Here is a 13,466-nt window from a genome sequence, read left to right as displayed (position 1 = left end):
AGACAGCACCCACAGGAATTAGCTCGGTGTGATTCATTACAATCTACAGATTCTGGATGGCTAGAAAAGGTCATTACGCGTTCAACAGATCCCAGTGTGATTCAACAAACGTATCACCTGTATTTTCTGCTCCAGCTTCATTCTTTGTCTTCTCTTTCTCTTGTTCATCTTTGTTACCATTTGCTGGGGTTTGTTCTGATGTCGACGCTAGATTCAAACAATGCAAGGTCATTCAGATATAATATTGACAACACAGCTTGAGACAAGATATGGTAACGAATTCCGAAAAAGTGATTTTGACCAGGGCTGTCAGTACACATGAAAGCTCAAAGCAGGAAAGTTCAACTGTATTCCATCAGCATGTTCAGATCACAGAATGATGCTGGTATTATATCATAGAAGCATAGAACAGCACAGCACAAGACAGGCTGTCTGGCCTACAATTTTGTGCCGACCGTTAAACCTCGCCTAAGACTATCTAACCCCTTCCTCCCAAGTATCACTCCATTTTAAATTCATCCTTATGCTTACCTAGCAATCTCATATGTTTTCTTAACTACCCAAACTACCCTATCCACCTGTGAGGCAACTTTCAGGGTCTGCGGATACGGACCCCAAGATCCCTCTGCTCCTCCACACTACCCATAATCCTGCCAGTCACTTTGTGCTCTGCCTTGGAGTTTCTCCTCCCAAACCGTGCCACCTCACACTTTTCCTGAGTGAACTCCATCTGCCACTTCTCCGCCCAGCTCTGCATCCTATCAATGTCCCTCTGCAATCTTCGACAATCCTCCACACTATCCACAACACCATCAACATTTCTGCCGTCTGCAAACTTGTCAACCCACCCTTCTACCCCTTCATCCAAGTCATTCATAAAAATCACGAAAAGCAGAGGTCCCAGTATTTGATATGCAGCAAATTTTCATGCATTTAAAACTTGCAGATCAGATTTCCTGAACTGCAATTAATTCCCAATCTGCCTTCAACAGAAATACAGAAATTGAATAAATTATTTTCCTGCAGCTTTTTCTGCATTTTAATTATTTTTTTGGTTCAAATTACTTGCATTGTTATCAGTTTACCATTCATTTGCGACAGTATCATGGACACTCAACTGCCAGTGGTAAATTTGAATATTCTAACATCCCCCTGGCTGTGATGGTAACAAGGGATGCAGACAGCACCCACAGGAATTAGCTCGGTGCGATTCATTGCAATCTACAGAATCTGGATGGCTAGAAAATCTCATTAGGCGTTCAACAGATCCCAGTGTGATTCAACAAACGTATCACCTGTACTTTCTGCTCCAGCTTCATTCTTTGGCTTGTCTTTCTCTTGTTCATCTTTGTTACCATTTAATGGGGTTTGTTCTGATGTCGGCGCTAGATTCAAACAATGCAAGGTCATTCAGATATAATATTGACAACACAGCTTGAGACAAGATATGGTAACGAATTCCGAAAAAGTGATTTTGACCAGGGCTGTCAGTACACATGAAAGCTCAAAGCAGGAAAGTTCAACTGTATTCCATCAGCATGTTCAGATCACAGAATGATGCTGGTATTATATCATAGAAGCATAGAACAGCACAGCACAAGACAGGCTGTCTGGCCTACAATTTTGTGCCGACCGTTAAACCTCGCCTAAGACTATCTAACCCCTTCCTCCCAAGTATCACTCCATTTTAAATTCATCCTTATGCTTACCTAGCAATCTCATATGTTTTCTTAACTACCCAAACTACCCTATCCACCTGTGAGGCAACTTTCAGGGTCTGCGGATACGGACCCCAAGATCCCTCTGCTCCTCCACACTACCCATAATCCTGCCAGTCACTTTGTGCTCTGCCTTGGAGTTTATCCTTCCAAACCGTGCCACCTCACACTTTTCCTGAGTGAACTCCATCTGCCACTTCTCCGCCCAGCTCTGCATCCTATCAATGTCCCTCTGCAATCTTCGACAATCCTCCACACTATCCACAACACCATCAACATTTCTGCCGTCTGCAAACTTCTCAACCAACCCTTCTACCCCTTCATCCAAGTCATTCATAAAAATCACGAAAAGCAGAGGTCCCAGTATTTGATATGCAGCAATTTTTCATGCATTTAAAACTTGCAGATCAGATTTCCTGAATGGCAATTAATTCCCAATCTGCCTTCAACAGAAATACACAAATTAAATAAAGTATTTTCCTGCAGCTTTTTCTGCATTTTAATTACTTTTTTGGATCAAATTACTTGCATTTTTTCAGTTTACCATTCATTAGCTACAGTATCATGGACACTCAACTGCCAGTGGTAAATTTGAATATTCTAACGTCCCCCTGGTTGTGATGGTAGCAAGGGATGCAGACAGCACCCACAGGAATTAGCTCGGTGTGATTCATTACAATCTACAGATTCTGGATGGCTAGAAAAGGTCATTACGCGTTCAACAGATCCCAGTGTGATTCAACAAACGTATCACCTGTATTTTCTGCTCCAGCTTCATTCTTTGTCTTCTCTTTCTCTTGTTCATCTTTGTTACCATTTGCTGGGGTTTGTTCTGATGTCGACGCTAGATTCAAACAATGCAAGGTCATTCAGATATAATATTGACAACACAGCTTGAGACAAGATATGGTAACGAATTCCGAAAAAGTGATTTTGACCAGGGCTGTCAGTACACATGAAAGCTCAAAGCAGGAAAGTTCAACTGTATTCCATCAGCATGTTCAGATCACAGAATGATGCTGGTATTATATCATAGAAGCATAGAACAGCACAGCACAAGACAGGCTGTCTGGCCTACAATTTTGTGCCGACCGTTAAACCTCGCCTAAGACTATCTAACCCCTTCCTCCCAAGTATCACTCCATTTTAAATTCATCCTTATGCTTACCTAGCAATCTCATATGTTTTCTTAACTACCCAAACTACCCTATCCACCTGTGAGGCAACTTTCAGGGTCTGCGGATACGGACCCCAAGATCCCTCTGCTCCTCCACACTACCCATAATCCTGCCAGTCACTTTGTGCTCTGCCTTGGAGTTTATCCTCCCAAACCGTGCCACCTCACACTTTTCCTGAGTGAACTCCATCTGCCACTTCTCCGCCCAGCTCTGCATCCTATCAATGTCCCTCTGCAATCTTCGACAATCCTCCGCACTATCCACATCACCATCAACATTTCTGCCGTCTGCAAACTTGTCAACCCACCCTTCTACCCCTTCATCCAAGTCATTCATAAAAATCACGAAAAGCAGAGGTCCCAGTATTTGATATGCAGGAATTTTTCATGCATTTAAAACTTGCAGATCAGATTTCCTGAACTGCAATTAATTCCCAATCTGCCTTCAACAGAAATACAGAAATTGAATAAATTATTTTCCTGCAGCTTTTTCTGCATTTTAATTATTTTTTTGGTTCAAATTACTTGCATTTTTATCAGTTTACCATTCATTAGCGACAGTATCATGGACACTCAACTGCCAGTGGTAAATTTGAATATTCTAACATCCCCCTGGCTGTGATGGTAACAAGGGATGCAGACAGCACCCACAGGAATTAGCTCGGTGCGATTCATTGCAATCTACAGAATCTGGATGGCTAGAAAATCTCATTAGGCGTTCAACAGATCCCAGTGTGATTCAACAAACGTATCACCTGTACTTTCTGCTCCAGCTTCATTCTTTGGCTTGTCTTTCTCTTGTTCATCTTTGTTACCATTTAATGGGGTTTGTTCTGATGTCGGCGCTAGATTCAAACAATGCAAGGTCATTCAGATATAATATTGACAACACAGCTTGAGACAAGATATGGTAACGAATTCCGAAAAAGTGATTTTGACCAGGGCTGTCAGTACACATGAAAGCTCAAAGCAGGAAAGTTCAACTGTATTCCATCAGCATGTTCAGATCACAGAATGATGCTGGTATTATATCATAGAAGCATAGAACAGCACAGCACAAGACAGGCTGTCTGGCCTACAATTTTGTGCCGACCGTTAAACCTCGCCTAAGACTATCTAACCCCTTCCTCCCAAGTATCACTCCATTTTAAATTCATCCTTATGCTTACCTAGCAATCTCATATGTTTTCTTAACTACCCAAACTACCCTATCCACCTGTGAGGCAACTTTCAGGGTCTGCGGATACGGACCCCAAGATCCCTCTGCTCCTCCACACTACCCATAATCCTGCCAGTCACTTTGTGCTCTGCCTTGGAGTTTATCCTTCCAAACCGTGCCACCTCACACTTTTCCTGAGTGAACTCCATCTGCCACTTCTCCGCCCAGCTCTGCATCCTATCAATGTCCCTCTGCAATCTTCGACAATCCTCCACACTATCCACAACACCATCAACATTTCTGCCGTCTGCAAACTTCTCAACCAACCCTTCTACCCCTTCATCCAAGTCATTCATAAAAATCACGAAAAGCAGAGGTCCCAGTATTTGATATGCAGCAATTTTTCATGCATTTAAAACTTGCAGATCAGATTTCCTGAATGGCAATTAATTCCCAATCTGCCTTCAACAGAAATACACAAATTAAATAAAGTATTTTCCTGCAGCTTTTTCTGCATTTTAATTACTTTTTTGGATCAAATTACTTGCATTTTTTCAGTTTACCATTCATTAGCTACAGTATCATGGACACTCAACTGCCAGTGGTAAATTTGAATATTCTAACGTCCCCCTGGTTGTGATGGTAGCAAGGGATGCAGACAGCACCCACAGGAATTAGCTCGGTGTGATTCATTACAATCTACAGATTCTGGATGGCTAGAAAAGGTCATTACGCGTTCAACAGATCCCAGTGTGATTCAACAAACGTATCACCTGTATTTTCTGCTCCAGCTTCATTCTTTGTCTTCTCTTTCTCTTGTTCATCTTTGTTACCATTTGCTGGGGTTTGTTCTGATGTCGACGCTAGATTCAAACAATGCAAGGTCATTCAGATATAATATTGACAACACAGCTTGAGACAAGATATGGTAACGAATTCCGAAAAAGTGATTTTGACCAGGGCTGTCAGTACACATGAAAGCTCAAAGCAGGAAAGTTCAACTGTATTCCATCAGCATGTTCAGATCACAGAATGATGCTGGTATTATATCATAGAAGCATAGAACAGCACAGCACAAGACAGGCTGTCTGGCCTACAATTTTGTGCCGACCGTTAAACCTCGCCTAAGACTATCTAACCCCTTCCTCCCAAGTATCACTCCATTTTAAATTCATCCTTATGCTTACCTAGCAATCTCATATGTTTTCTTAACTACCCAAACTACCCTATCCACCTGTGAGGCAACTTTCAGGGTCTGCGGATACGGACCCCAAGATCCCTCTGCTCCTCCACACTACCCATAATCCTGCCAGTCACTTTGTGCTCTGCCTTGGAGTTTATCCTCCCAAACCGTGCCACCTCACACTTTTCCTGAGTGAACTCCATCTGCCACTTCTCCGCCCAGCTCTGCATCCTATCAATGTCCCTCTGCAATCTTCGACAATCCTCCGCACTATCCACATCACCATCAACATTTCTGCCGTCTGCAAACTTGTCAACCCACCCTTCTACCCCTTCATCCAAGTCATTCATAAAAATCACGAAAAGCAGAGGTCCCAGTATTTGATATGCAGGAATTTTTCATGCATTTAAAACTTGCAGATCAGATTTCCTGAACTGCAATTAATTCCCAATCTGCCTTCAACAGAAATACAGAGATTGAATAAATTATTTTCCTGCAGCTTTTTCTGCATTTTAATTATTTTTTTGGTTCAAATTACTTGCATTTTTATCAGTTTACCATTCATTAGCGACAGTATCATGGACACTCAACTGCCAGTGGTAAATTTGAATATTCTAACATCCCCCTGGCTGTGATGGTAACAAGGGATGCAGACAGCACCCACAGGAATTAGCTCGGTGCGATTCATTGCAATCTACAGATTCTGGATGGCTAGAAAATCTCATTAGGCGTTCAACAGATCCCAGTGTGATTCAACAAACGTATCACCTGTACTTTCTGCTCCAGCTTCATTCTTTGGCTTGTCTTTCTCTTGTTCATCTTTGTTACCATTTAATGGGGTTTGTTCTGATGTCGGCGCTAGATTCAAACAATGCAAGGTCATTCAGATATAATATTGACAACACAGCTTGAGACAAGATATGGTAACGAATTCCGAAAAAGTGATTTTGACCAGGGCTGTCAGTACACATGAAAGCTCAAAGCAGGAAAGTTCAACTGTATTCCATCAGCATGTTCAGATCACAGAATGATGCTGGTATTATATCATAGAAGCATAGAACAGCACAGCACAAGACAGGCTGTCTGGCCTACAATTTTGTGCCGACCGTTAAACCTCGCCTAAGACTATCTAACCCCTTCCTCCCAAGTATCACTCCATTTTAAATTCATCCTTATGCTTACCTAGCAATCTCATATGTTTTCTTAACTACCCAAACTACCCTATCCACCTGTGAGGCAACTTTCAGGGTCTGCGGATACGGACCCCAAGATCCCTCTGCTCCTCCACACTACCCATAATCCTGCCAGTCACTTTGTGCTCTGCCTTGGAGTTTATCCTCCCAAACCGTGCCACCTCACACTTTTCCTGAGTGAACTCCATCTGCCACTTCTCCGCCCAGCTCTGCATCCTATCAATGTCCCTCTGCAATCTTCGACAATCCTCCACACTATCCACAACACCATCAACATTTCTGCCGTCTGCAAACTTGTCAACCCACCCTTCTACCCCTTCATCCAAGTCATTCATAAAAATCACGAAAAGCAGAGGTCCCAGTATTTGATATGCAGCAATTTTTCATGCATTTAAAACTTGCAGATCAGATTTCCTGAACTGCAATTAATTCCCAATCTGCCTTCAACAGAAATACAGAAATTGAATAAATTATTTTCCTGCAGCTTTTTCTGCATTTTAATTATTTTTTTGGTTCAAATTACTTGCATTGTTATCAGTTTACCATTCATTTGCGACAGTATCATGGACACTCAACTGCCAGTGGTAAATTTGAATATTCTAACATCCCCCTGGCTGTGATGGTAACAAGGGATGCAGACAGCACCCACAGGAATTAGCTCGGTGCGATTCATTGCAATCTACAGAATCTGGATGGCTAGAAAATCTCATTAGGCGTTCAACAGATCCCAGTGTGATTCAACAAACGTATCACCTGTACTTTCTGCTCCAGCTTCATTCTTTGGCTTGTCTTTCTCTTGTTCATCTTTGTTACCATTTAATGGGGTTTGTTCTGATGTCGGCGCTAGATTCAAACAATGCAAGGTCATTCAGATATAATATTGACAACACAGCTTGAGACAAGATATGGTAACGAATTCCGAAAAAGTGATTTTGACCAGGGCTGTCAGTACACATGAAAGCTCAAAGCAGGAAAGTTCAACTGTATTCCATCAGCATGTTCAGATCACAGAATGATGCTGGTATTATATCATAGAAGCATAGAACAGCACAGCACAAGACAGGCTGTCTGGCCTACAATTTTGTGCCGACCGTTAAACCTCGCCTAAGACTATCTAACCCCTTCCTCCCAAGTATCACTCCATTTTAAATTCATCCTTATGCTTACCTAGCAATCTCATATGTTTTCTTAACTACCCAAACTACCCTATCCACCTGTGAGGCAACTTTCAGGGTCTGCGGATACGGACCCCAAGATCCCTCTGCTCCTCCACACTACCCATAATCCTGCCAGTCACTTTGTGCTCTGCCTTGGAGTTTATCCTTCCAAACCGTGCCACCTCACACTTTTCCTGAGTGAACTCCATCTGCCACTTCTCCGCCCAGCTCTGCATCCTATCAATGTCCCTCTGCAATCTTCGACAATCCTCCACACTATCCACAACACCATCAACATTTCTGCCGTCTGCAAACTTCTCAACCAACCCTTCTACCCCTTCATCCAAGTCATTCATAAAAATCACGAAAAGCAGAGGTCCCAGTATTTGATATGCAGCAATTTTTCATGCATTTAAAACTTGCAGATCAGATTTCCTGAATGGCAATTAATTCCCAATCTGCCTTCAACAGAAATACACAAATTAAATAAAGTATTTTCCTGCAGCTTTTTCTGCATTTTAATTACTTGTTTGGATCAAATTACTTGCATTTTTTCAGTTTACCATTCATTAGCTACAGTATCATGGACACTCAACTGCCAGTGGTAAATTTGAATATTCTAACGTCCCCCTGGTTGTGATGGTAGCAAGGGATGCAGACAGCACCCACAGGAATTAGCTCGGTGTGATTCATTACAATCTACAGATTCTGGATGGCTAGAAAAGGTCATTACGCGTTCAACAGATCCCAGTGTGATTCAACAAACGTATCACCTGTATTTTCTGCTCCAGCTTCATTCTTTGTCTTCTCTTTCTCTTGTTCATCTTTGTTACCATTTGCTGGGGTTTGTTCTGATGTCGACGCTAGATTCAAACAATGCAAGGTCATTCAGATATAATATTGACAACACAGCTTGAGACAAGATATGGTAACGAATTCCGAAAAAGTGATTTTGACCAGGGCTGTCAGTACACATGAAAGCTCAAAGCAGGAAAGTTCAACTGTATTCCATCAGCATGTTCAGATCACAGAATGATGCTGGTATTATATCATAGAAGCATAGAACAGCACAGCACAAGACAGGCTGTCTGGCCTACAATTTTGTGCCGACCGTTAAACCTCGCCTAAGACTATCTAACCCCTTCCTCCCAAGTATCACTCCATTTTAAATTCATCCTTATGCTTACCTAGCAATCTCATATGTTTTCTTAACTACCCAAACTACCCTATCCACCTGTGAGGCAACTTTCAGGGTCTGCGGATACGGACCCCAAGATCCCTCTGCTCCTCCACACTACCCATAATCCTGCCAGTCACTTTGTGCTCTGCCTTGGAGTTTATCCTTCCAAACCGTGACACCTCACACTTTTCCTGAGTGAACTCCATCTGCCACTTCTCCGCCCAGCTCTGCATCCTATCAATGTCCCTCTGCAATCTTCGACAATCCTCCACACTATCCACAACACCATCAACATTTCTGCCGTCTGCAAACTTCTCAACCAACCCTTCTACCCCTTCATCCAAGTCATTCATAAAAATCACGAAAAGCAGAGGTCCCAGTATTTGATATGCAGCAATTTTTCATGCATTTAAAACTTGCAGATCAGATTTCCTGAATGGCAATTAATTCCCAATCTGCCTTCAACAGAAATACACAAATTAAATAAAGTATTTTCCTGCAGCTTTTTCTGCATTTTAATTACTTGTTTGGATCAAATTACTTGCATTTTTTCAGTTTACCATTCATTAGCTACAGTATCATGGACACTCAACTGCCAGTGGTAAATTTGAATATTCTAACGTCCCCCTGGTTGTGATGGTAGCAAGGGATGCAGACAGCACCCACAGGAATTAGCTCGGTGTGATTCATTACAATCTACAGATTCTGGATGGCTAGAAAAGGTCATTACGCGTTCAACAGATCCCAGTGTGATTCAACAAACGTATCACCTGTATTTTCTGCTCCAGCTTCATTCTTTGTCTTCTCTTTCTCTTGTTCATCTTTGTTACCATTTGCTGGGGTTTGTTCTGATGTCGACGCTAGATTCAAACAATGCAAGGTCATTCAGATATAATATTGACAACACAGCTTGAGACAAGATATGGTAACGAATTCCGAAAAAGTGATTTTGACCAGGGCTGTCAGTACACATGAAAGCTCAAAGCAGGAAAGTTCAACTGTATTCCATCAGCATGTTCAGATCACAGAATGATGCTGGTATTATATCATAGAAGCATAGAACAGCACAGCACAAGACAGGCTGTCTGGCCTACAATTTTGTGCCGACCGTTAAACCTCGCCTAAGACTATCTAACCCCTTCCTCCCAAGTATCACTCCATTTTAAATTCATCCTTATGCTTACCTAGCAATCTCATATGTTTTCTTAACTACCCAAACTACCCTATCCACCTGTGAGGCAACTTTCAGGGTCTGCGGATACGGACCCCAAGATCCCTCTGCTCCTCCACACTACCCATAATCCTGCCAGTCACTTTGTGCTCTGCCTTGGAGTTTATCCTTCCAAACCGTGCCACCTCACACTTTTCCTGAGTGAACTCCATCTGCCACTTCTCCGCCCAGCTCTGCATCCTATCAATGTCCCTCTGCAATCTTCGACAATCCTCCACACTATCCACAACACCACCAACATTTCTGCCGTCTGCAAACTTGTCAACCCACCCTTCTACCCCTTCATCCAAGTCATTCATAAAAATCACGAAAAGCAGAGGTCCCAGTATTTGATATGCAGGAATTTTTCATGCATTTAAAACTTGCAGATCAGATTTCCTGAACTGCAATTAATTCCCAATCTGCCTTCAACAGAAATACAGAAATTGAATAAATTATTTTCCTGCAGCTTTTTCTGCATTTTAATTATTTTTTTGGTTCAAATTACTTGCATTTTTATCAGTTTACCATTCATTAGCGACAGTATCATGGACACTCAACTGCCAGTGGTAAATTTGAATATTCTAACATCCCCCTGGCTGTGATGGTAACAAGGGATGCAGACAGCACCCACAGGAATTAGCTCGGTGCGATTCATTGCAATCTACAGATTCTGGATGGCTAGAAAATCTCATTAGGCGTTCAACAGATCCCAGTGTGATTCAACAAACGTATCACCTGTACTTTCTGCTCCAGCTTCATTCTTTGGCTTGTCTTTCTCTTGTTCATCTTTGTTACCATTTAATGGGGTTTGTTCTGATGTCGGCGCTAGATTCAAACAATGCAAGGTCATTCAGATATAATATTGACAACACAGCTTGAGACAAGATATGGTAACGAATTCCGAAAAAGTGATTTTGACCAGGGCTGTCAGTACACATGAAAGCTCAAAGCAGGAAAGTTCAACTGTATTCCATCAGCATGTTCAGATCACAGAATGATGCTGGTATTATATCATAGAAGCATAGAACAGCACAGCACAAGACAGGCTGTCTGGCCTACAATTTTGTGCCGACCGTTAAACCTCGCCTAAGACTATCTAACCCCTTCCTCCCAAGTATCACTCCATTTTAAATTCATCCTTATGCTTACCTAGCAATCTCATATGTTTTCTTAACTACCCAAACTACCCTATCCACCTGTGAGGCAACTTTCAGGGTCTGCGGATACGGACCCCAAGATCCCTCTGCTCCTCCACACTACCCATAATCCTGCCAGTCACTTTGTGCTCTGCCTTGGAGTTTATCCTTCCAAACCGTGACACCTCACACTTTTCCTGAGTGAACTCCATCTGCCACTTCTCCGCCCAGCTCTGCATCCTATCAATGTCCCTCTGCAATCTTCGACAATCCTCCACACTATCCACAACACCATCAACATTTCTGCCGTCTGCAAACTTGTCAACCCACCCTTCTACCCCTTCATCCAAGTCATTCATAAAAATCACGAAAAGCAGAGGTCCCAGTATTTGATATGCAGCAATTTTTCATGCATTTAAAACTTGCAGATCAGATTTCCTGAATGGCAATTAATTCCCAATCTGCCTTCAACAGAAATACACAAATTAAATAAAGTATTTTCCTGCAGCTTTTTCTGCATTTTAATTACTTTTTTGGATCAAATTACTTGCATTTTTTCAGTTTACCATTCATTAGCTACAGTATCATGGACACTCAACTGCCAGTGGTAAATTTGAATATTCTAACGTCCCCCTGGTTGTGATGGTAGCAAGGGATGCAGACAGCACCCACAGGAATTAGCTCGGTGTGATTCATTACAATCTACAGATTCTGGATGGCTAGAAAAGGTCATTACGCGTTCAACAGATCCCAGTGTGACTCAACAAACGTATCACCCGTACTTTCTGCTCCAGCTTCATTCTTTGTCTTCTCTTTCTCTTGTTCATCTTTGTTACCATTTGCTGGGGTTTGTTCTGATGTCGGCGCTAGATTCAAACAATGCAAGGTCATTCAGATATAATATTGACAACACAGCTTGAGACAAGATATGGTAACGAATTCCGAAAAAGTGATTTTGCCCAGGGCTGTCAGTACACATGAAAGGTCAAAGGAAGAAAGTTCAACTGTATTCCATCAGCATGTTCAGATCACAGAATGATGCTGGCATTATATCATAGAAGCATAGAACACCACAGCACAATACAGGCACTTTGTCCTACAATGTTGTGCCGACTGATAAACCTCGCCTAAGACTATCTGACCCCTTCCTCCCAAGTATCAATCCATTTTAAATTCCTCCTTATGCTTATCTAGCAATGTCTTGAATTTGACCAATGAACCTGCATCCACTACCACCCCAGGCAGCGTTTTCCATGCCCCAAGCACGCCTTTCGTTAAAAAACCTTCTTATGATATCTCCCTCGAACTTCACATGCATTACTTTAAAGCCATGCCCTCTTGTATTGAGAATTGGTGCCCATGGAGAGAGGCGCTGACTGTCCACTCTATGTATTCCTCTTAATATTTTGTTCACCTCTATCATGTCCCCTCTCACCATCCTTCTCTGCGAAGAGTAAAGCCCTAGCTGCATTAGTCTCTTCTCATAATGCATACTCCCTAAACCAGGTAGCATCCTCGTGAATCTCCTCTGCACCCTTTCCAACACTTCCACATACTTCCTATAATGAGGTGATCAGAACTGGACAAAGTACTCTAAGTGCGTTCTAACCGGAGTTTTGTAAGAACTGCGTCATTACCTCGCGGCTGTTACACTCCATCCCGTGACTGATGAATGCTAACATCCCATATGTTTTCTTAACTACCCTATCCACCTGAGAGGCAACTTTCAGGGATCTGTGGATATGGACCCCAAGATCCCTCTGCTCCTGTTGTTGTTTCAACAAATCCCAGTGTGATTCAACAAACATATCACCTGTACTTTGTGGTCCAGTTTCATTATTTGGCTTCCCTTTATCCTTTTCATCTTTATCACCATTTGCTGTGGCTTCTTCTGATGTCGGCCCTAGATTCAAACAATGGAAAGTCATTCAGGTAGAATACTGAGAGCACAGCTTCAGACAAGATATAGTAATGCATGCCAAGAAGCTGATTTGTCTCTCTCACATTTTTGTAGTTCACCTCCCACATTTTCAGAAGACAGAAGTGAAACTTTAACCTGGCTAAAGAACAGGACCTCAGAGCTGCAGAAAAGACCTATAACTCTTCTTCAAATAGATATGGCACTCTACGCAGGACGTTTTTCTCTCATCCAGATCCAATATTAGCCAAATGTTTGTTTCTCTTCAATATGCCCATCCCTCAGCTTCTCACGCTGTACAAGCTGTGTCTCTGTCACCTGGGTGATGTAAAATTTGATCCATTTAGCAAGCGTTTTACAACTGCGCTTGTGGTAAAGATCAACAGACCTCAGCACAGTTAAATCATATGGCAAAAGTGACCGTGAAAGTGT

At 42.2% G+C, this 13,466-nt stretch overlaps 1 protein-coding gene across 1 annotated transcript in view; it reads right to left on the bottom strand.

Annotated features, from left to right (window-relative positions):
- Positions 1-13,466, bottom strand: part of LOC127577979 (myb-like protein X) — a 47,295-nt gene that overhangs the window by 18,452 nt on the left and 15,377 nt on the right. The window contains exons 6-16 of the mRNA XM_052029687.1: positions 12,930-13,019; positions 11,899-11,982; positions 10,716-10,805; positions 9,538-9,627; positions 8,361-8,450; positions 7,184-7,273; positions 4,828-4,917; positions 3,651-3,740; positions 2,473-2,562; positions 1,296-1,385; positions 118-207 (exon numbers count right to left, since the gene is read on the bottom strand). Of these exons, the coding sequence (XP_051885647.1) occupies positions 118-207; positions 1,296-1,385; positions 2,473-2,562; positions 3,651-3,740; positions 4,828-4,917; positions 7,184-7,273; positions 8,361-8,450; positions 9,538-9,627; positions 10,716-10,805; positions 11,899-11,982; positions 12,930-13,019 (984 nt within the window). The remainder of the gene's footprint in view (positions 1-117; positions 208-1,295; positions 1,386-2,472; positions 2,563-3,650; positions 3,741-4,827; positions 4,918-7,183; positions 7,274-8,360; positions 8,451-9,537; positions 9,628-10,715; positions 10,806-11,898; positions 11,983-12,929; positions 13,020-13,466) is intronic.

The sequence above is a fragment of the Pristis pectinata genome, chromosome 14 (assembly GCF_009764475.1).
Source record: "Pristis pectinata isolate sPriPec2 chromosome 14, sPriPec2.1.pri, whole genome shotgun sequence".
Classification (NCBI taxonomy): domain Eukaryota; kingdom Metazoa; phylum Chordata; class Chondrichthyes; order Rhinopristiformes; family Pristidae; genus Pristis; species Pristis pectinata.
Note: the sequence above shows the minus strand (reverse complement) of the source record. Positions and strands in the feature narration are given on the sequence as shown.